Source organism: Alosa sapidissima, chromosome 8 (assembly GCF_018492685.1).
Source record: "Alosa sapidissima isolate fAloSap1 chromosome 8, fAloSap1.pri, whole genome shotgun sequence".
In the NCBI taxonomy this organism is placed as follows: Eukaryota; Metazoa; Chordata; class Actinopteri; order Clupeiformes; family Clupeidae; genus Alosa; species Alosa sapidissima.
In genome coordinates, this window is record NC_055964.1 from 21,043,287 (window position 1) to 21,066,413 (window position 23,127).

The following is a 23,127-nucleotide window of genomic DNA, read 5'->3' on the forward strand; positions in this document are numbered from 1 at the left end:
AGGCGCTGTCACAACCCTCACAACCCCCACCTCCACCCCCAACCACCCCCACCTCTTCTGCTTCTTTTTTATCGTCAAGGAGCGTGATCTGAACCGAGCTGAGCCCTGGTATGTTCCTTACATGACTGGGGCACAGTTTGGTTCTTTTGTACTAATTTGTGTGTGGGTGTGTGTGTGTGTGTGTGTGCTTGGTGTCTCAGGGTTCTCAGGGTCTTTGTACAGGTGAGAGAGGTTAAAAGAGTGAGATCCTGAGGGTGAGAGGTTTCAGGCTTGCCAGGGATGTGGGGATTAAGTAGGGACGTGTGAGCAACCAAAGAAAGGTCATATGATCAATTCACACGGGGTTATGAAACTGCTGGTCACTGAATGAGGTGTGGCTGTGTGTATGTGTGTGTGGCAGGTAAGATGTCTATGTGTGTGTATTGCTCTGGATAGGCTTGCTCAGTACCTAATCTGTGGGTTTGTGTTTGTGTTTGTGTGTTTGTGTGTGTACGGTCAAATATAGAAAAGATATGTTTACTAATTTTATGTGTGGACGGATGTGTACAGATTTTAATGGTTGTAAGCATGTGAATAAATTTGACTTTGTGTGTGTACTTGTTTAGGCATATGTGACCCTGCAAGGCAAAACCAGTCGTTTTGCGCACAGTGCTATTTTGAGAAAATCCGCGATAAACGTACGAGTTAAAATGTCGAATTTCACGTTTTCGCATAATTCGACAGTAAACAGTCTACACTTTCACGTTTCGACAGTTTACAGTCTACACTTTCTACACTTTCATATCACTCATATCATTTCACGGAAAAACATACGTTTTGACTGTTAAACCCTGACTTTATTTAGGTGAAGATTCAACACATTAGCGTGACAATTTACTTGTCTTAAAAGGTGATTTTCTCCTCTTCTGGCGTATCGTGACGGAAGAACCATGCCAACTTTGGATGCGGTTATCTTAGCAATACTTTTTGCAATACCCTCGATATACATATCGTTGGAAAGCTTAGTTTATGGCCGTTCATGTGAGCACAATAACTTCATTTTGTAAATTTTACCAAAGCGACTGGTTTCGCCTTGCAGGGTTACATATTTCCATGTTTACATATGTCTTTTCACATGACTGGGCAGGTACAGTAAGTGTGTATGTACAGTATATGTTTGTACATAAGTTGGCATATCGAGTGTGTGTGTGTGTGTGTGTGTGTGTGTGTGTGTGTGTGTTAGCCGTCTTGCTGTGCAAGTGCCTGCAGCTCAGAGGTGTGGAGCGAGTGCTGCAGGAAGACGTTCTTGCGGCTGTACATGTGAAGCGAGAGAGGCCCGCGGGGGGGCTGCCCCAGACGCCCCGCAAACGAGGACGCCGCCACCGCCGCGGATGAGGCAGAGGAGGAGGAGGAGGAGATGGTGGCGGTGGTGGGGTGCGGCAGCGGCCCCCTCTCGCTTCGCGGGCCCCTCTCGCTGTCTGACGACTGGCTGCGCGAGGGGCTGGCTCGGGCCGGCAGGCTGGAGCTGCTGCCGGCCACGGCGCGGGGGATCTGGCTGGCCGACGGGTGGTCCCACTTCCGCGGGGGTCTGTCGGAGGAGTCGGTGGCCGTGTCGCTGAGGGTGCCTTTTCGGGTCGGCCCTGCTGGGGGGAGAGGGCCCTCTCTGCCGCCCACTCCGCCGGGGCAGCAGGGGGGGTCGCAGGCGGCCGGAAGCAGCGGGCGACTATACAGGTCTGCGCTGGGAGGGCGCAGGGCCCTTCGCTCCCTTTGGCTGCCGCTGCTGCTGCTGTGGCTGCTGCTGTTGCTTTGGCCGGGAGCTCGACCGGGATGTGGAGCCTGTGGAAACAGAGAGACAGCCAGAGAGAGAGAGAGAAAGAGAGAGAGAGAGAGAGAGAGAGAGAGAGAGAGAGAGAGAGAGAGAGAGAGAGGAGGGAGGGAGAGAGAGAGAGAGGGGAGAGGTGAGCGTGCGTTTTTTGGCTGAGAGACTAGCCTTGTAATGAGGCGACAAACGAAGCTACTTAATTCCATGCCATTCCAACAAGGCCTCTAACTCTGCCCATCCCCCCCCTCCCAAAACCTCCCCTTCCCCGCCCGCCCGCCACACGCTTTCTGGAACCTTCCCGATTGTCCTTCGACCAACTGGAGCCTTGCCTCCTTTTTTCCTTTTGTTTCCCTCTCCCGTTTGTGCCACCACGTGGGGCCCAGCACACATTGTGGGGAGGAGGCTTCGCGAGCGCACCGCCACACCGCGGAGCCCGAGCCACCTGTTCACTTTTCACACTACACTGCTTCTCTTATGCAAGCCAGCGCTTGTTAGCTAAACCCACCGCGGCTCAAGAAGTCGACACAACACCAGGGTTTCCACAACCATTCGGGAGTATCAGAATGTGGAACATTTCAAGCAGATTGTGCAGCTTCTTTATATATAAAAAAAAAACACAATATATATGCATAGCAAATTGAGCAAATCTGCAAATGTGTTTTGATTGTGTGAAAATTTCAAGATCTCTTGTTGCTAGTAAAAACTGAAATAATTCGTTTTTGGTATGAGCAATCAAGTGAGAAAGCCTTGGCCAAAGCCATACATTCCAAATTTATGTGGCCACTGATGGAGAATTCAAGTACTTTCAAGGGCACTGATAAAATTTCATTGGCACGGGTACCACCAACGGCTTGCCATTCGTTGTCCAATCTGAAAATGCAACCCCATCGTTTACCATATAAAATAATAATGGACCTGACAGCCAGGACGTAATACAATACAATACAATAACAACTCCGCAATGCCTGATGCTTATCTATTGTGAGTGGGGAAGAGAATGTTAATTAAATGTAGCACAGCTGAGCTAATGTAATAACTTCAAAGGTGGGAGTTGAAATTAAATCCAAGTGATTTCATATACACACGCTGTCTTCTCATCAAAGAGAACTGCAGCCCGTTTTTTTGGGGGGTTTTTTTTTAAAGAAAAAAAAAAAATCTTAAATCAATCAGCGATATGGATGAAATGGTCTTATCAGAAAGCTAAGTGTTAACAGTGTGATGCCTTTTCTCTTAATCCCATGAAGAGAGTGGGCAAACAAGAGGGATGGCGAGAGGAGAAGAGAGGGAGGGAGAGAGGGGGGGGGAGAGAGAGAGGGGATAGAGGAGAGGTGGGGGAGGGAGGACAGAGAGCGGAGGTGAGCAAACAGAGGGCTGGGGCAGGCATGTAGGGTAACACGATGGTAAAGGTGCTGCAGAGAGAAGCCGTGCCTGCAATGCAGGGTCCGCATACATGGCATACAGGCAGGCAGGCAGACAGGCAGGCAGGCAGGCAGGACAGGCAGGCAGGCAGGCAGACAGGCAGGCAGGCAGACAGGCAGGCAGGAGGGCAGGGAATGTGAAGAGGGAAAGGGCAGCGTGTCGATTTTTACAAGTCCCCACAGACGGACTCACTGGAGAGCTGAGAACACAGGAGCAGGCTAGTCTGGAGCAAGCCCTCACCCCTGCAGTCTCAGGTACAGCTGCCTATCAGGGCCACGGAGGCCAGGTATTAAAACTCAAATCTTATCTCTTCTTGTTTTGTTTATCTTGGCCACCCTGGGGAACTAATTGGTCTTCTCTTCTCACAAACACACACACACAAATGAACACATACCATATCTATTCACACACACACACACACACACACACACACACACACACACACACACACACACAAATGAACACATATCTACTTTTGCGTGCGCATGCACACACAAACACAAACATGTAGCATCCAGGCGGGGAGACCACCCAGTGCAAACAGGAGGCCAGTGTGGCGGGGATGCCGAGTAAATCACAGTGATTTAGCACAGCCCCGCGCCACCCGGCTCTTTATTAGCCTGTGAAGATCCCGGCGCCGCGCTAATGGCCACAGCTCTGTTAAAAGCCTTTCCGCCTGATTATATGCAAGCAGGGGTGGATGCAGACGGATTTTCATCCGTTTACCTCCTCCCTGTTTACCCCTCCTCCTTCAGCCGCCACCACCATCATCTACCTACTCCCTCTCCTTCAATCCAGTCGTTCCTCCTCAGTGGCCACCCTCCCTCCTACTGACAGGAACACTTCAGGACACCTACACAGGATGGTGGAATGTGGCAGGCCTGTGGTTGTTGCGAGCAGAGGCGGGATGAGAATGAGCTAGCAGTGCCCACTCTCTTGCTCTCCGCTGCTGTGCCTGCCTGCCTGCCTGGCTGCCTGATAGATGACTGCCAACAATGGGTACTCCACTCCACAGCACTCAGGGTTATTTATCACCACAAATAACCTCCAACAGATACTACATGTGCAAGGGGTTCTTTTTAGCACCGTGGTTTGTGGGTGGAGGCGGTAGTGGTAGTGGTGGTGGCGGAGGTAGAGAGGTAGACACTTATTGGGCACTGAGCAAACATCAATTCCCTGCGCAAAATAAAAGAATAAAATTGGTGTTTTTGGAGGCACATCCAGAACATGCTTCTCTCGCAGGCCTGACTATGTATGGCTGTTTACTTTTCCCGCAATCATGCATAAGTTATGGGTGTTGAACACTCGCACTTCAATAGGAAAAACGCTCAGCTTTGTGCCGGAACAAACTCTGAGATGTGTATGATGAAATGCCGCTCTGAGAACGTTGTTTCTCTTTCTAGAGCATTTTGTTGTGGGGGATATAAAAGGGTGGCAAGAGGAGAGAGAGAAGAGAAGAGAGAAGAGATGAGAAGAGAAGAGAAGAGAAGAGAAGAGAAGAGAAGAGAAGAGAAAAAAGATAAGAGCACTAAAGAAGAGAGAGAGCCCTTCAGTAAAGATTTTGAACGCAGGGTAATTCTTTTGCCTTTGCAGCTAGCTGAACAAAGGCGGCGGTGTTGGCGGCGCCAGATCATTTAAGGGGCAGGGTGGGGAAAATGCGGTGAGAATTTCTAAGCAAACAACCTTGACACACAAAAAAGAATGGATTATTAGCTCAAGGACTGGGGGGGGGGGGGGGGGGGAGCGCGCCACAGCATATCTGCCACCGGTTCCTCGACTTTCCGCAATGTCAAACCGCCGATGTCTCAGTCAGTCAAGTCAAGTCACACAGTGGGGGAGGGACAACATGGTCCGACACTCTGTGAAGTCAAAAACGGTCTGAGCCGCAACAGCATTCCTCTCCATTCCACTGGGCGAGACGGTTCTGTTCCAGCAGGTTCCGTTTGACAACAAAGTGAAGTGGATCACGGCAGTAAACATAAAATTGCGCCCACTGCGCTGGAAATTGTTTTCTGATAAAAGCATGTACTAGATGACCAGCCATATAAAGAGGGGCGCAGTAAAGAGCGTATAACTAGATGAATAGGCAGACTCAGACATCACAGACTGCCTGTAAAGACTACAAATGGGGCCTTACGCAAATAATCGTCAGACTGGCATTCCACTTAAAACTGCCATGCCATGCAACACTGGAGCATGGCAGATAAAGAGGGAAAGAGAGAGAGAGAGAGAGAGAGAGAGAGAGAGAGAGAGAGAGAGAGAGAGAGAGAGAGAGAGAGAGAGAGAAAAAGAGAGAGATGAGGCAAGTATCAAGAAAGAAGGAGTGACTGTCTACCTATTTGGACTAGATCTAAGGGAGAGATGGAGAGACGTTAAGATAAGAAAGAGGGAGAGGGAGATGCAACGGAAAGCTTTATATACTGACAGACAAGACAGAGATAAATGTAAAGACCAAACAGGAGTGAGAGGATGAAAGAGTGAGAGAGGAAAACAGTGACTGGCAGACAACCTTAGGAGAGAGAGAGAGAGAGAGAGAGAGAGAGAGAGAGAGAGAGAGAGCTAGAGAGAGACAGAAAGAGATAGTGAGAGAGAAAAAGAGAGAGGAGAGAGACAGAGTGAATTTCCTGTAGTCTCTTCATTAAGAGGAAGAGAAAAAGAGAAGAAGAAAAGACTAGAGTAGAGTAGAAGAGAAGAAAAGAAAGAAGAAGAGAAGAGAAGAGAAGAGATGAGGCTTGTTGCCTGATGATGAGGCCTGATGGAGCAGAGATCTGATGTGCGGAACAGCCACCCCCTTACATCAAAGAGCCTGCGCCTACTTCTCCCCTCACACAGCTGTCAGCTTTGGGGGAAGATAAGATGCTTTACGGAGCCCGCTCTGTTCTCCCTGACAGCACAAGACCTGGATAAACAATAAGGAAAATATATATCAAGAGGCGTATAAAAAGAGAGAGGTGCGGCAACCCAAAAAAAGAGGAAAAGAGCAGTGCGGGTGCTCATAAATGGAGTTTCTATCAGATAGTATCTGTAGATGTCTTGAGAGGCTCTTGACAGTCTTACAGATGCTAGTGTGTCATTCGCAAAAACAGCAGCTGCTGCTGTGGGTGCTTTTGGTGGGTTGGGGGGGGGGCCCGTAGTACAAACGTTGCCGCCACGACAACGACACGACAGTTCTTACCAAACATGGTTCTGACACGCTATAATGAAAAAGGATGTGAGACGTAGCTGAGGGGCTGGATGGTGTGCAATCACTGTGACGAAAACCACAGACAAACAGCCGCGCTGCTCCTAATCAAGAGCGCCCAGGCACATTGCCTCTTTCTATTCTTTTAAAAAGCAGTCGATATCCATCCTGACAGAAAAGAGAGAGGGCGAATCGACTTCTCTTCATAGTGTATGAATAGCCCCGAGGTGATTCAAGCATTGTGTCTCCTTCTATCCCAACTAATCAAGCCTAGGCTAGGTATTGTAGGAGGGGCAAGGACAGTTGTATTGGGTTGTAAGGTTTAAAGTGACTCACAAGCCCCAGAACTCCTGACAGCCCACAGGGCTTGGGTGTTTGTGCACAGCTCCTCTGACATCCACCGTGACAGTCCTCAGAGAAGAGCTGAACCAGGCGCGCTGTCATCCCTTCATCCCGTTATCAGAGAGCCTTGCTGATCGCTCCCCCCTCCCAAAAAAAAGAGAGAAAAAAAAAAAAGAAAATCGATGTGACGACCTCCTCCGGCAAGCAGGTCCCTGACGTTGCTGTCAGGTGTGACAGGAGCACGGGGGGAACAAACCGCTTGCAGCATCAGACTGAGATATCGATGCTGAGCTTAAGCGTGGGCTTGGGATTTTGAAGTGTGTGTGTGTGTGTGTGTGTGTGTGTGTGTATTAAGCCTTTAGGGGGGGGGTCAACAGCTGGACAGAGCATAACGGCCAGGAGCAGTGATCTGGGTAAACCCAGACCGTAGGCACTACATGACACACAAGTGGCTCTCAGTCACTCATGCGGCTGAATTCCTGATGAGCGTCTTTTGTCGTGAATTCTCGGAATGAGGTGGTCTCAAAACCAATTTCTACAATTACTTTTTAATAAGCCCATTGCAAGTGTCAGTTTCGCTCCACCAAATATAAGTCTAGACTCTTCTGCGGTCTTGATTTCATCAACTTTTTTTTTTTTTTTTGCCCGGTGAGAGGTCCTCTCAGAATGTTCAATTTCTCTCATATATAAATAACAGACTGAGACAGTGCGGTAACATTTCCATTCTGAATCGATTCCCCCTGGTAAAATGGATGGATACGGGTACACAACAGGCGATTATCCGACACTCACGACACACTCCATTTCCACCATAATCTGTCTGGCTTTGGGGAGAGCGACAGAAGACTGCGTGGCAGCAGCCCTGGGTCTTTCATTAATAGTGCATGGACAGCTAAAGGGCTGCCCTCACTTTGCTCCACTGCTCACACCAAGGGCTACAGACCTGCAAGGGTTACTGCCAGCACAGCTCCTGTTTACATCCCAGCCTCCCACTTGCGGTCCAAACACAGGCCAGTATCTTGATTGTTGGTTGGTCGATCAGAAGCACATAAATAGCCACTGTGTAAAACTAACAATAAGAAGCATTGTGAGGTACTAATAGAAGCATTGTGAGGTACAATTAAGTTTAGACTTTACTTTCTTTGTATGCACACTTGCTTAAGATGTATGCTTTGTATAAGACAATACATGTTTTGCTGTAGTGCTTATGCAATCTCTTGCTGCTGAATAAAATAATGGTTGCCACTGCTTTACAACCATCCTGTAGCTTGGCTGGTTAAAAACCTCTCATTCTGTCAGAGGTAAACGGAGACATGTTGCTGCAATTTAATGAACCATTAGAAAACATTCAGCCTCCTTTGAGCAATTCTATGACAAAGGCTGAAGCTGTACTGAGCAATTCTCGTTGCTCATTGTGCATTCACACTGGCAGTTTCATCAGTGCAACGCTTTCCAGAGGAGAGGGAGAAACACAGAGAGAAAGTGAGTGTGAAGAGAGAGAGAGAGAGAGAGAGAGAGAGAAAGAGAGAGAGAGAGAGAGAGAGAGAGAGAAAGAGAGAGAGAGAGAGAGAGGGAGAGAGAGAAAGAGAGAGAGACACAGAGGAATGAGGGAGGGGGAGGGAAAAACGAACAGGGAAAAAGAGCATGAAACGGCCACGTCCTTCACGGCTGTGAGAGCGGAGCTGTCACATGTCACTCCCGGCCGACCATCCAACTCAGGCTCGTGAGACAAGCAAACGACGCCTGCCCCTCCAGCCGGCCGTCTCATGTCAGCTTTGCCTTGGGGCTTAGCCGCACGGGGCCCTGGCTGCCCGTCTCGTGTCAATTCCGTTGAGCGTGGAGAGAGAGAGAGGGTGAGGGGGGGGGGCGGTGGAGGAGGGGAAACGTAGCCCTCATTAATTACCTCTATTGTGTTCTGTGACAGCCTGCAGAGGGAGCGCGGCTGCAGGACGGGCTGCAGGACGCACAGGGGGGAGTGGACAGCACAACCTGAGTCTGGGTGCTGCCACCACTGCCGTGCCGCTGCAGCAACGGCTCTGATGGGCAGTTGGGGGCTTGTCCGGGATCGTGCTCTGTGTGAGCTGACCGGTTGCCATACATCACTGGCTCCTTTTTCACTACCCATGCTCTCATTTTCTGCTGTCAAGTTTGAAAAAACATACTGCCGCAAAAAAGCCAGGGATACACTAATGACAAAAATAGTGTTACCCAAACGACAAATGACAATGGCTTGAGCTGCTAACAGCCTACCTTATTTGGGGGCAGGACAGGGCAGCCAATGATGTCCACATGCCTGACATATTTCAAATGAGTTAGATTTGTACCAGTGCAGAAGTAATGAGCCATCTGTGTTATGACTACAGAGGGTTTCATTTCATATGGCACAGGCATTTAAAAAAAAAAAAGCATAAATAAATATGAATAAATAAATAAATAAATATTGAATAAATTCTGTGTGCTGTAGAGCTCGCAACTTAATTCAATGCCGGATTCAAATGCTACCATGAGTCATCAATTTTTTGAGCTTGATCATATTTGGGCATGCATTACAGAGTGTAGTGGTCTACCCCTCAGGACACCAAGGCAGTTCTGGCACTCTGGTCACCTAGGCTAATGTCGACTGGCGCTATCTTTCATGAGAGAGAATTTAAGGTCAGCCTCCCTTGATACTGGCAACATGCAAACTGCATACAATTAGAGGATGCATTTCCTCCAGCGGTACTGATAAAAAAAGCTGTGTGGGTGGGCTGTCATATCTGCAGGACCACATAAGGCGAGGGTAAAAAAAAACAAAAAAAAAACAGGCAATTTATGCTTATCAGATTTTATGTTATCACTGAATATTCATTTTCCATATTTGTCTGCACAATATTCTTACTATCTGCCTCAAGGCCATTTAGAGTGCGCACATTCCAAAAGAAAGTGTTGTTAGTATTCATGTATTCTTTTCTTTCATTAATGTTGCAGTAAATTGTGTTAGATCAAATTCAGAGGCTAGATCCCTGCATCCACAAAATAAAATATTAAAATATACACAGGAGGCAGTGGCGGAAAATGGCAAATGCCACCCTGGCGGCGCTCTGCCCAGTACGAAGGTGGAAAAGAGGGAGTGGTAGTTGGGGGAGGGGGGTGGATGTGGGGAGTGGAAGAGGAGCCTCTGCCCAAGGACACAAGTTTCATTTTCCTCACGGAGTGGAATCTTTAGCGACTTTGTTGTAATGGGGAGTGGATAGTTCACCTCCCACCTAAGTGTTTTCTCTGGACCTCTACACGTACTGTAGCTCTTCATTCATTTGCGTGTCTGCCTGAGCAGCACAACTGTATTCTCTGTCTCCTAGTGTTACACAACTCGCAAGCTGTTCCTGCAGGAGGAATATTATTTAAAAAAAAAAAGTACAGAGGAAGGAGTGTAAAAAAAGATAACAGACGAGGGATATTGAGAGGAGAGTAGCGAATGGTGAAGAAACTGGGAGAGGGGAAAGAAAATGTTGTGAATATTATGGAATAAAAGAAGAGAAGTGGAGAAGAGAAGAGGGAAGTTGATGGAGATGTAGGAGGAGAGAGAGAGAGAAAGAGCAGTGAGAGGAGCGGTGAGATGACAGACGTGAGAGGAGAGGACAGGCCAGAGGAGAGCAGAGGAGAGGAGAGGAAGTTGGGCTCTCGCACGGCACCTGCCCTACTTTGCTTTGACTAATGAACCTGAGGTGTCCTGAATCTGTCCAGTGGTGGAGAAGCCGGTCCCTGAACTAGTCTGCTCAGTGTGGCAGGACAGGGGGTTGGGGATGGAAGGGAGTTGGGGGTTGATGGATACCCCTTTACACTGGGCATTGTGCCAGCCTATTCTGCCTGTTTTCGTGAAAGGCCCTTTGGGTATACCTGCTACACTCCACATGAAAGACATCCGCATGCATGAACACACATACACACATACACACAGGTGCACAGTCATCCTTACAAACAGGGGCATGAAAACAACATGCATGTACTGTATATGCAAAGCCGAAATACTGTACATAGTCATACCTAGATATGTAGGATCAGACACACAAAGCACAAGGTTAAGGACACGTGTCTCTTTTCCCCTCTCCCTCTCTATCACACACACACACACACACACACACACGCAGCCAGTGCATCAATTAGCACAGAGGCCGCCTCTGACCTCCCGGAGGCCTGTTGAGGACGAGAAGGCTGAGAGGCTCACGTGAACTGGCAACCTTCGAGTCCTTACGCAATCCAAGCTGCTCTCCGAGGCAGGCTCCCCGTGCATATGCACACACACACACACACACACACACACACACACACACACACACACATTGCCTGCCCAGGCCAAGCGCTATAATTGTACACCTAACAGAAACACCCTGCCATGCAAAATGGCCACATTTGGAGCGATCTCCACAGAGCTGACTGGGCAAGTGCGCCTGTATCGGTTAGCTGGCACCACTCATCTAGCCTCTATTTAAGGCCGTCTGTCCTCTGCATAATTTACTTACAGGAAGCAGAAGGGGAGAGTCATACTAATTTCACTTCCTTTTGTATATAATCCTATTATTCCTATAATTCCAAGGCAGTATTGCAGACAGTTCTCTCCCTGCACAAAAACAAGTCTTTTAATGAGCACTATAAGAGACTAAATTGAGGTTAAACAAGCTTTATAGTGTTTCAGTGTTTACTTTTTTTGTGTCTGAAGGTAGACAACATCGAATCTGCCGTACGTACAGTATGATCAACTCCGGTGAGAGACAGCGGTAAATTACGTGGAGAAATATTTGGAAGATAATGAAAGCCATGTGCTGGAACTTTAACCCATCTTCAGCAATAAAAAAGCAATTTGCAGCGTTGCCGTGTGTGTAATCTTGTAGAGCGAGCCTTCCCATGCAACGATATGGCACATATTTAATCTGTTCTTAGGGCCTCTCCTCTCCAGAGTGGATCGCCTATGAGCAAAAAAATATGAGCTCAGAATTGTCATATCTTCCACTTCCTCTTCCTTTTTCATCGTCAGTCCCTGAGTCCTTCACTGCTTGGCAGCTAATCAGATAGCCTTGTGTTAATTTGCCACGCTTTGGCCTACTCCAATGCACAGCACTTTAATTGCTTTTTGCATTGCACAACACGGGTATATCAAGTAGTGAGTAAATATCTTTGGCTTGGGAGTTTTATGTATAGCATGAAAAGAAACATCAGGCTAAACAACATTTCTCTCCAGGCTGCTGGGTCGCTGACACAAAGCACCATATTTTGTCTGCCTGCCTCTTCAGAGTGGGTATGTTTGTGAAAACCAGTCCATCTCTGTGTGTATGTGTGTGTGCGCGCGCTCCACTTTCCTCTTTGGCTTATGGCGCTCTGATTTTGACCGGGCACTTCATATCCATAAAGCCTCCCATAATTTCTGGCTTGATCTAGAGTTTCCTACCCCCTCTGATCTGAATCCTGTCTGTCTGTCTGTCCCTCCGTGATCACAAGAGACCCCAGATCCAAGCACCTGTATCCTTGAGAGATTTACGCCTTAGGGCACTGGGGTGACTTACTCTGGCCTGTTTGCTGAAGGACTCAGATATGATCCACTCTGGCAGCCAGGGCTCTTTAAAAGCTCAGAAAGGCTACCACCTGTATAAACACACACACACACACTTGCATGCTCACGCACACACACACACAGAAAGGTCTCGGGACAAAACAGCCTACGTCCAAAGCTCCCGAGATGATGAGCCCGTCACATGTGCCGCTTCACATGGCTCTGCGAGGCAGGGCCGAGCGAGCAGCTGCAGTTCCGCAGCCCTCCACAGCTTCCCGCCCTGCCCTACTCACGCTACTTGCTGCCTGTCGTCCAGAGGATAATGGAAGGCTAATTAATTTCTAAATCCAGCCTATTCTCACAAATGAACAACCTCGGAAATCTCCCTTTTGAAGAATGCACAGATTGCACTAGTTTTTCAATTAAAAAGACGCTCGAAAAAAAAAAAAAAAAAAGCCCCATCATCGACGTATTATAGTGCGTAAATTATCATGGTAAGTGCAGAGTATCAACTTTGTTCCATGTGAAATGGTTTCTGTCTGTCTAAGCTAATGAGTTCTCATTTTGTGTGTGTGTGTGTGTGTGTGTGTGTGTGTGTGTGTGTGTGTGTGTGTGTGTGTGTGTGTGTGTGTGTGTGGGGGGGGGGGGTAAAAATAGCAGTGGTTAATTGTGTGAATAGTAGCTGTGGAAGAAAAAAACTTGAGGTCCATTTGACGAGTCCCTTTTTAATGTGCTTTTTCTCCTTAATTAAGAGCAAAACAATATGCCATTGCATTCGCGAGAGCTTTGACCTTTCAAGGGACTTTTGAAAGGTGCCTGTGCGAGAGCTAACCTACGTCAATAGTCAGAGAGAGACAGCGAGATGTGTTCCTTTATTCTCTGGCCTTAACGCTCACAAAATTATTTATTGCCTACAATACAAGCTGATGAATAGTTAATGCTCTGAGGGTATTTGCGCAGTGAAACCGCCTCACATTACCTTTAGGAAACCACATAAGGAGAGAAAGAAAGAGAGAGTATGAGAGAGAGAGAGAGAGAGAGAGAGAGAGAGAGTCCATTTATGTGCGACAGAGAGGGGAGGGCATTTAGGGAGAAAAAGGAAGTCAGGCAGAGAGACGAATACACTGTTTAGATATGAGAGATATGAGGTGTTTTTTTTTTTATGGAGAGCTGAAGCCTCACCACTAGAGGGAGCTCTGCCCATAGTTCCCTTGACCCAACCACTGCACCAGTCCAGGCAGGCAAATCTCTCCCCCTCTCCTCCCCTCTTTAGCACACATGATCCAGGTCATCGGAAAGTGCTGTGAAACCCGCAGCTCCCCGCTAAACATTATCATGAAAGCCATTTCATACCTGAATGGGTTCATGTGAGAATAGCAAGCGTGATGGAGTGCAGTAGAAGTATGTGAGAGAGAAAGACCGTAGAATAAGTCCCTCATATGTCAAGGTGAAGGCCATTGATCCCATGCCCTTCGTTTGACGCAGCCTGTGCCAATAAATGTGTGTGTGCGTGAGTGTGTACTGTATGTGTACTTTCTCTCCACCCCCTACCCACCCCAATGTACTACATATTTATCTATATTTATCCGTGTGTGTATATATAGAATCTGCTTCCAAAGCCACTTTAATCTGTGTTTTATAACATGCATTTATATCCATTTCGATCTGTAACCAAGGGGATCTACCATGTGGATAAAGGTTGACGCGTGTGCTTGTCCAGATGAAGGGGATTAGAGAGGCCCCGGCAAGAGAGCGGGGCGACCCGCGTGACGGAGATGGAAGCCGGAGATTTCAACATCTTCGCAGTGGACAGCGAGTGGGGCCCAGATGGGCCTTAAATGGGACCCATATGGAGGCAGGTGTCCCCTGCTCGCCGGCTCGTCTGAAAAAGCTCCAACTGCCACACTTCGAGCTCATCGAGCTGCTGCTAGGAGCAACTAGGACAGATTCCCGGGGAAACGCGGCGTAGCAGTAATATATGCGTGTGGATATAAAGCCCCTCGTCATGCTGCGCTGCATCTGCTCGTGGGGCAGCGTCACGCTGCAGAGGCTGTGCGGCTACGATCACTACCACATCCACATCCTCATCTTCATCCTCATCCTCGCATGCCGTATGCTGGATCACCGGTTTTGTTCACTCGTAACAAGGATGGGGGGCATGCCTTCCCCTTCACCACTTTTTTTTTTTGTCTAAATGAGCCGTTCTTTTCTCTTACAAATGTCGCAATTAAGCTCCTTCCCAGTCATCCATTGAACGCTGTTGATTAAGAATAATTGCTTAATGAGTCAGTAATCCACAGGAACACGCATTTAAGTACCACTGAAGTTGAGATTTACAATTTTGCCTAATTAGCTCACCCACATGAGTGGCTTGCATTGAGTCTGTGTGCACTGTAAGTGCATCTCTCCAGCAGACAGCCAAAATGGGAAACGCACCCCGAGGCCCTGACCCAGCAACACCTAACCGCTTCACTTGTCTGCAGACTACACTCGCAATAAGGAGGTAGAAGAGGATCGGCCCGGGGGTATGATTTTTAACAATCAGATTCACAGCTTTTTACACTATCTTTGGTTTCTCCCATACATACACACACACACACACACACACACACACACACACACACACACACACACACACACACTCTCCCATCGTGTCTTTTTCTACCCCGTCTCTCTCCTTCTGTTGCTCATTTTATTGGATTGTGGTAGAGTGGCCAATCTTAACAACCCACATCAAATCAATTACTCGTAAGGGTGTCGTTTGAATGATTAATGCAGTGCGCTTTTCATTCCTCCTCTCTGCAGAGAAGAAAAAGCACTTGTGCCCTGACTCTTTCTATAGATCTACATATACACAGAGAGAGAGAGAGAGAGAGAGTAATGGAAGAAATGGAGATGTGGAAATAAAGAGACAAATAGAGATAGGTAGAGGGGCAGATATGAGGCCAGACAGACACGTAAGCAGCAGTGATGGTGGATGTGTCCTCATCAGCTGAAGCCCCTTCACTCACTCTGCTCAGCTCTGCTGTGCTCTGCTCAAACAGGGCCTGGCCGTTACAACCCTTAACTAAGCACTCCAGGAATAGACAGTGCCCTGCAGGCTGCTTAATAATCCATCACATTGTCTGTCAGTCACAAAGTTTTTAGTTCAGCAAACCAGACAGCAGACACCCCCTCACTACTCCAACAACCCCCACCCATTTCCCACCCCACCTTCTGCTCCTGCCACCCTCACCGCCCTCGGCCCCAACCACCAGTCGCTGGCCGACTCCCACTCCACCTGTAGCCTTGACGACAGGGGAAACAAGCATTCTGAAGGATCAGAGAGAGCCACTTGGCAGGCTTTGAGTGTCGTCAGGGGCAGGGTTGTTTATGGGGAAATGAGATGTTAGGCAAAACTTTACACACACATACACGCACACACACACGCACACACACACTGGCCCTGGCTGCCAGTCAGATTGTGCACAAATACTCAGGACTGATAATCTGATACCAGAAAGAAACTAAACTAAACAGGAGCCATTTCAAAGATGGGAAGAATTATTAGCGTTAGCGATAGCTCATTTGCTCTCATAATGGGAAAATGTCCGTTTTTCAGACATTCTCAATATTAAGCGGGACGGGTAGATGCGTATCTCCGTAGAAATCAGCAGTGAGAGCAATATACACTCTCTGAGTGAGAACACATGGACCATCTATCAAGTTAATGAGGCTGTTTCCCTGGAAACTGTCGAGAGACATATTTCCCTCAGCATCACTTTGGTATTTCCGAGTGGTTGTTTTGACTAATTTATGACTGTTGATTTTTTTTCCCCTTTTAGACACGCATTTGTATACAGGTCAGAACTCCCCTGTTGACTGAATTTACAATTCTCTCTCGGGTCATTCTTTGAGCTCTGTGCTGAACCAAGGGGCTTACAGCAGCTGCACACCAAATCCACATGCTTCAGTACTCCATTCTCCACAATGCGGCAGTGAATCTGTGTTTGTCCTCTCCCCAGAATCTCTAAGCATTCTTGGGCCATCAAAACGGATGGCGAGGTGCCACCTAACCTTGACACTGACATTCATGGAAGAAAAGAGCAGATTGAAATCCTTTCTGTAGGCTTCACGTGGCTGCCACCTTCCCCCACTTCATCTCTTACACTTTCACATCATGTCACTAATGTTTACACCACCCATTGACAAGTCTTCCACCCCCCCAATAAATAAATAAACAAAAAAACAAAAAATGCACAACCGAGAAGGGGGGGGGGGGGGGGCGGGGGTTGGGGTGCAGACAGCTTTTTTGTTTTTGATGTCTCGCACTCGGAGTTGACGCAAGAGCTTACAGTGGATTTCACAGGGACAGAGCAGGCGGAGCTCAGGTGTCACCACGGCGACGCCGAGATACCTGCCCTTCAGCGTGACATGTGTGGGTGTCAGTGTTACCCCCATTACACCATCGATTTACCCTAGTGTTGTTGCTTGTTGTTGTTCTTTACCTGTGCTGTGCCAAGGGAGTGGATGGAGGTGGGGCAAAACAATGTGAATCAATAGATGTAAAAGGCAGGACCTTGGCAAAGGTGCTTTCTGTGAAATGGACCAGTGGGGGCCTTTTGGGTGAATTAATGAAACAGATGGCGACTTCATTAATGGCTTTAGGTTACCGCGGCGTCGGCAGGGTGAGAGCAAGACCTCACATGCGCCTTACGCCACCGCCGCCCTTCACCTTCGCCGCAGGAGTGACGGAAAGATCTGGAAACCTAGAATCGGGCGCTCACAAGGGCCGACCCCCTCCAGAGGAGGCTAATGCACCATCCCCGCGGCTTTCAGCCTAAAAGCAGAGAGTATTCAGATTGCAAAAAAAAAATGGTGAAGTACACTCGAAAGGAAAGAAAAAAAGGGAAACCACTATCACAACAAAGATAAACATCTTAAGGGCTCGTTGGGTGTTTTGCAGTGTTTTGCACTCAGTGTGTAGGCTGTGTGTGTGTGAGAAGGACACCTTCCTTCATCCTAAAAAACACTAGAACTGAGAACTACTAGCACTACGCGTATCACTGCATAATGGAAAATGGGAACCATCGAGAACTTCTGTTCATACCCATTCATAGGGAGTAACAGATCCACAAATCCAATGTTTGTCAAGATGTCCAAAACTAAACTGTATTTAAGACATCCAATGTGGACAAATCCAATGTTTGTCAAGATGTCCAAAACTGTACTTAAGACATCCAATGTGGACAAATCCAATGTTTGTCAAGATGTCCAAAACTGGACTTAAGACATACCATAACACTTCTTTGCATAGTCTGTCTGCCTCTTCACCCCCTCCATGTTTGGATACTGTCTGTCCACTAGCCACTTTTTACCACTGTCTTTCTGCCTCACTGTTTGCGTGCTATATTAGCACATTAGCACATATGCATAACCCCTCCCTCCATGCCACAGCCAAACTGTGGCCACACTTATACCTTTTCTTAAAATAGTTATATATATAGATATATAGACTTATTCTTGCACTGTTGCACTTACTCATTTGCACTATCACCATGACCACTATCACTATTGCACTATCACCGTGACACTCACTCACACAGAGCACCTTACCTTACCTTACTATGCACAGAGAATCACAGGCTCAGTCCCTGCCTCAGTCATTGCAAGCGCCTCTTGATTGATTAATCACCACTATGTGGATACTGTTTTTAGAATTGATTTAGATTAAGTGTTAGTTAGTATAATTTGTATTTTAGTATATTCTTTATCTACTACTGTCCTTAGTTGTGTTTTTATATTATATACTTTTAATTACATTTTCTGCTGTAGTGAATGTGTGTGTGCTGTCTGTATGCTACTGAGACCTTGAATTTCCCCTGGGGATCAATAAAGTATCTATCTATCTATAACAACAAGACATAACATAACAACAAATATTTTCACTGTAGATAAGGAAGATAATGAGGGCTCGTGACCAGTGAAAAGAAATCATTAGACAAAAAAACAGTCCAGGCTCACCCTCTTGCTGATTAATGGAATCAGACTGTCACAACACATCAAGCTGTTAGCCAGCAATCACCACCACCGCTGATTGAGCAGATTGAATCCATGTTTTAATCAGGTAAAGGATTTGAAAAGCGGCAATCAACACGCTGCCACGTTGGAAACAGAGCAAATTATATATACGCTGTTCGTGGCTGTTTGTTGGTGCAATTTTTTAAAAGCGGACCCATGTTCCCTAATTAGCAGGGGGAATGGAGATTTGGTGCTTGGGGGGAAGGGGTGGGGGGCTGGAGGGAGGCGATTGGAGGGAAGATTGTGGGGAAAAGCAGCCAGCTTTGAAAAGAATCAGACGGGCTGCCGAACACAGAGAGAGACCCCCTACCTGCACGCCGTCTCCTTCAGACGATGCTGGTGGTCACTGCGCCGTAGGAGAGGAGGATGAAAGGGGGGGGGGGGGGGCGAAAAAACAAACAAACAAGGGGATAGAGATGAACATGGTGGACATCAAATGGATGATGGAGAAAACAAACAAACAAATAAATAAATAAACAAAGAACTGAGACAAGCCAAACAAAACACATGAGGACATGGGAGAATTAATGTGATGACTGGGTTTGTGTGAATTAAAGGAATTATCCGGAGTAAAATGCACTTTAGATCAATTTACGGATGATTGGGAGTACATACGTTGAGTTGACATCAAAATCATGTCATTCGGATGTGTTTTGAGAAAGTTTGATTTTACCGTTTTTAGTCAAAACTCGTTAGCCTGGAAGTGACCAGGGCAAGTCATTTCGCCGCTACAAAACGCTATTTTTATACCTCTTCTACAGTTCCAAAGTGTTGCTGCTGCAGCTGGCATCTTTAGGGGGAAGTCCGTAGGAGTCGATTGCCGAGTGTGGAGTAACACGCTCTGGAAATTCACAATTTCGTTGCCGTTTTTTACGTAAAAACGGTAAAATCGAACTTTCTCAAAACACATCCGAATGACATGATTTTGATGTCAACTCAACGTACGTACTCCCAATCATCCGTAAATTGATCTAAAGTGCATTTTACTCCGGATAATTCCTTTAACATGATGACAATGGGTTTGTGACATCTTGGTGCGTGTGTCTGTGAGAGAGAGTTGTAGTTGGTACTCAGGTTCTATGGGTCACTTCATTCAAATGGACACCTACATGTACGACATGCTGAATTACCGGATCATTAATTTCGCTCTGCATTGAACTGTGAATCCCCTGTAATCAATCATGCAGAGGACATTCAGTGTCCAAAATGCTTACTGGGAAAGAAATGCGTCAGACACCTTCTGACACCAAACTGTCACAAAGTAAATAGGTGAGAGTCACTGGACAAGTTTCTAATGTTACACACAACAAAGAGACAACACAGTCCTCTCAGAATAAAAGAACCAACACCCTGTAATGTATGTTGCTGTATGCGCGCATTGATTATACACATACAGTATATGTGTACACACACGTGTGTGTGTGTGTGTACATGAGACAAACGGTGAAAAGAGTAAGAACAAAAGTGCAAACTGGGCCAGGTTTTTCAGGAGGACTGGGAGTCCGTGCGCCAACCCGAGTAATGGTGTGAAACTAGAACCACTAAGACAGGGCACCGCGGGGAATAGATAGAAATACCACGGCCTGAGGAGAAACCATGCCAAGTCATGGAGGGAGAGCGCAGGGACTTGCGCACAAATGCGGCGAGAGAGAGAGAGAGAGAGAGTGCCTGTACGACCGCTGATCGGTGCCAGGTTTTAATATGAGCATGCGGGAGAGGACGTGCTAGCACTAGCACTATCACTGCCACTGTGCATGACTTTAGTCCTCCCGTCAGATGGAATGTTCAAACAGCAATTCCATTAAACCACCACAAGAGTAAATATTTCATAGTGCCGGTTCCATGGATATGGCAGACCGGCGCTGAGCCTACAAGGCGAGCGTGACTCGTGAAAAGGATCTGAAACCACATGGAGACATTAGCCCTTCCATTACCAGTATATTGGATGTTCAATAACACAGTGGCAAAGAAAATATCCAACAGCAATCCCTCTTTACAAAAACTCAAGAGCCTAGCTTCACGACCAGGAAATGGTAGATTTTCAATTACATTAGTTCTACATCGCCACTGACAATACCCACTGGAAAATCTTTGAGAGAAATATTTGTTGTGGTGTTCTTGTAGAGAAATTGATGGAACAATTTGCTGAGAACACCACAGTCGTGCGTGTACCTGCACTGCACTTAGTTCTGGATAGAGTGTCTGCTCAATAAGTAAATGTCAGTGTACTTCCTCATCATTGTCAGGACAGCGTTGTACCGACTCGTCTTGGCTGGACTCTGACCTGCAAGCACTGCTACATTCTCTAGCAGTTTAATATGGAAACTTAAAAGACGAGGAAACACATTCATGATTCCCTAATGCAAATGCCATTGTAAACGAGGTCCTAAATGTAGCCCTATAGGTACACACAATACGCTGTGCTGATAAAGCTGATAAAGCTGAATGCATAGACCAGAGGAGGGTGATAAATGTCACTGGTTTTACTGCGACCATCTTTCAGCAAATTTGGCACCCACTGTGTGTGCGTTGGGGGATCCTTATTTACAAGTCCGGAACAGCTTGGTCCTCTAAAGTGGCTTTTTGCTAATGCTCAAGTTTGTGCACACCACACTTTGAGACAAAAGTGCTCGTAAATCACAAAGGGTTAGGTGCAGGCTGGCATTTCTTACTGTACGGATGGAATGACACCTCCCCCCCCACTAAAATCCAAACAATCTCCCTATAAAATATGACTGCATCAAGTGTTCCTGATTAAAGTGTAAATACTCCCCCTCAAAAAACATCTTAAGGGATGAGTTGCAACATGAAAAAATAAGTCCTCCTTTATTACTGGTCACAGAGGTGACAGGTGTCCGTTTTTTCTGCAAGATGCAATATATGCTCTCTTCATCCAGAATAAAATATTATTCCTGTGTGCCATGGCAGACGCTTGTGTGTGTGTGTGTGTGTGTGTGTGTGTGTGTGTGTGTGTGTGTGTGTGTGTGTAAAAGTATAAGAGTGAGTGTGCCAAGTTCACAGGCAGTCACGCATGCCTACTGTACTGTAAGTAATGAAATGCACAGATGAGCTGGTGATCTCAAAATACTAAAGTGTGTGATTCCTATTTGCCTATACTTTCGCTTGGCCCCTCAGAGCAGTCCCGGAATGTGAGGTAAACGGCGTAGTTCACACATGCAGTCTTTCCATCCACAAAGCCCTACTTAAGGCCACTTCACCCCTCCCTCCCCCCTCCGTGCTTTGAAGGGCAGCCAATTCACTGATGGCGCAGTGAGGCAGCGGGTCAAACGATACAATCAACAACAATTATCTAATCCTCATCAAAATACACTACAAAGATGTCGAGAGACTGCAAGGCAGAGTTTTTTGTTATTCTCCTCACTCTCCCTCTCTCTTTCTGCCTCACAAGATGCCCAACAGCCCCCCCGCTGGTAAGATGCCACAGCACAGGAACGTCTTGATCTCCGGCGCATACTGGATATCATTTCCATCTCTTGCCATCTTCCCTTTCTTCCTCTCTTCCTTGCTTTGTTTCTTTTTTTTGTCGCCTTGATAATTATTTATGAACTTCTTTATTGTGTCGCAGTGTTCCTGCCTCTCTGACCATCTGTCCGCAGCAAGGTGCTGCCTGACCATTCTGTTGCCGGGGGCCTGAAGGATCGTGGTGGCTTGCTGGACCGACTCTCCGTCCGTCCGTCCGTCCGTCTCTCTCTCTCTCTCTCTCTCTCTCTCTCTCTCTCACCTTCTGCTAGCAGCGGCGAAACACCCCGCGGGCTCCCTGCAGCCGGACGCGTCCGCTGGGACGCCGGCCTTCTGTCACTGCTTTGGAAAACGCAGACATTACCTTGACAAACTTATCATGGGCAAACTGTGCACGGTTTTTGCAAAGGCAAGCTGCTACGAGGAGGAGGAGGAGGAGGACAACGAAGAGGAGAATTGAGAGCAAGACAGAGAGAGAGAGAGAGAGAGAAATGGGCAGACAAGGCATGGCAAGAGTCGGGGCGCTAAAACGACGGGGACTAAAAGCGCCAGGATAGTGCCACCATGGCGGTGGTGTTGGTGGCGATTCTCTCCGAGCAAAGCACACTCGTGTCTATCTTTGGATGGCAGAGTCTTTTATCATGCGTACAAAGGCACCAAAGAAATCCCACCCTCCTGCAACTTAAAAGCCCCCCTCTGACAAAAAAAAACACACAGGAGACATTTTCATGTTGTTAAGGCCCGTCTCTCTTAAGACCAGCATGGATGTTTCAGAGACACACTGATGACTAGTTTTATGGTACCTTTCTTTCACAGTTCCCCTCTCAGTCGCTTTGTGTCCAGAGCTCTCTCATTAACCCTTTCCTGTGCCGACGGCCACCCTCTCAGCGCCCGTCTCCCACTCTCCACTTTAGGGATGTAACGATTACCGGTATAATGGTAAACCGCGATAAAAATGTTGACGATAATAATTACCGTTTTCATTTCAAACATCATGATTATCACTGTTGATTACCGCGGTGTGGAAACCGTGTGTTTAATCCTTCCCAGCTTCATCCGAGCCTGCTTTTGACATACAGTAGGCCTGGTACAATGGAACAAAACTGGTACCCTACTGATTCTGTTGTCTAATTGATGGTTTTAACTACGATACGGATTAGGCTACACCTGATTTTAAAAGGCGGAACTTTTTCACCGCAAAATGTGCACTGTATCATGGAGCCACTCTGCATCTTTTTATGTTCGCGTCCACATTAAATCCATTCCACTCACGTTATCAGGAGAATACAGTAGCCTAAAGTTTCATTTTGAACGCCTACT

At 47.1% G+C, this 23,127-nt stretch overlaps 1 protein-coding gene across 2 annotated transcripts in view; it reads right to left on the reverse strand.

Annotated features, from left to right (window-relative positions):
* Positions 1-1,005: 1,005 nt before the first annotated feature.
* ccser1 (coiled-coil serine-rich protein 1) overlaps positions 1,006-23,127 on the reverse strand; it is a 76,446-nt gene continuing 54,324 nt past the window's right edge. The window contains exons 10-11 of one of the 2 annotated variants that reach the window (XM_042101850.1): positions 18,638-18,673; positions 1,733-1,815 (exon numbers count right to left, since the gene is read on the reverse strand). In XM_042101850.1, the coding sequence (XP_041957784.1) occupies positions 18,671-18,673 (3 nt within the window). In that variant the 3' untranslated portion in view covers positions 1,733-1,815; positions 18,638-18,670. Of the gene's footprint in view, positions 1,816-18,637; positions 18,674-23,127 lie in introns of both variants that reach the window. The other variant, XM_042101847.1, reaches the window with a different exon arrangement.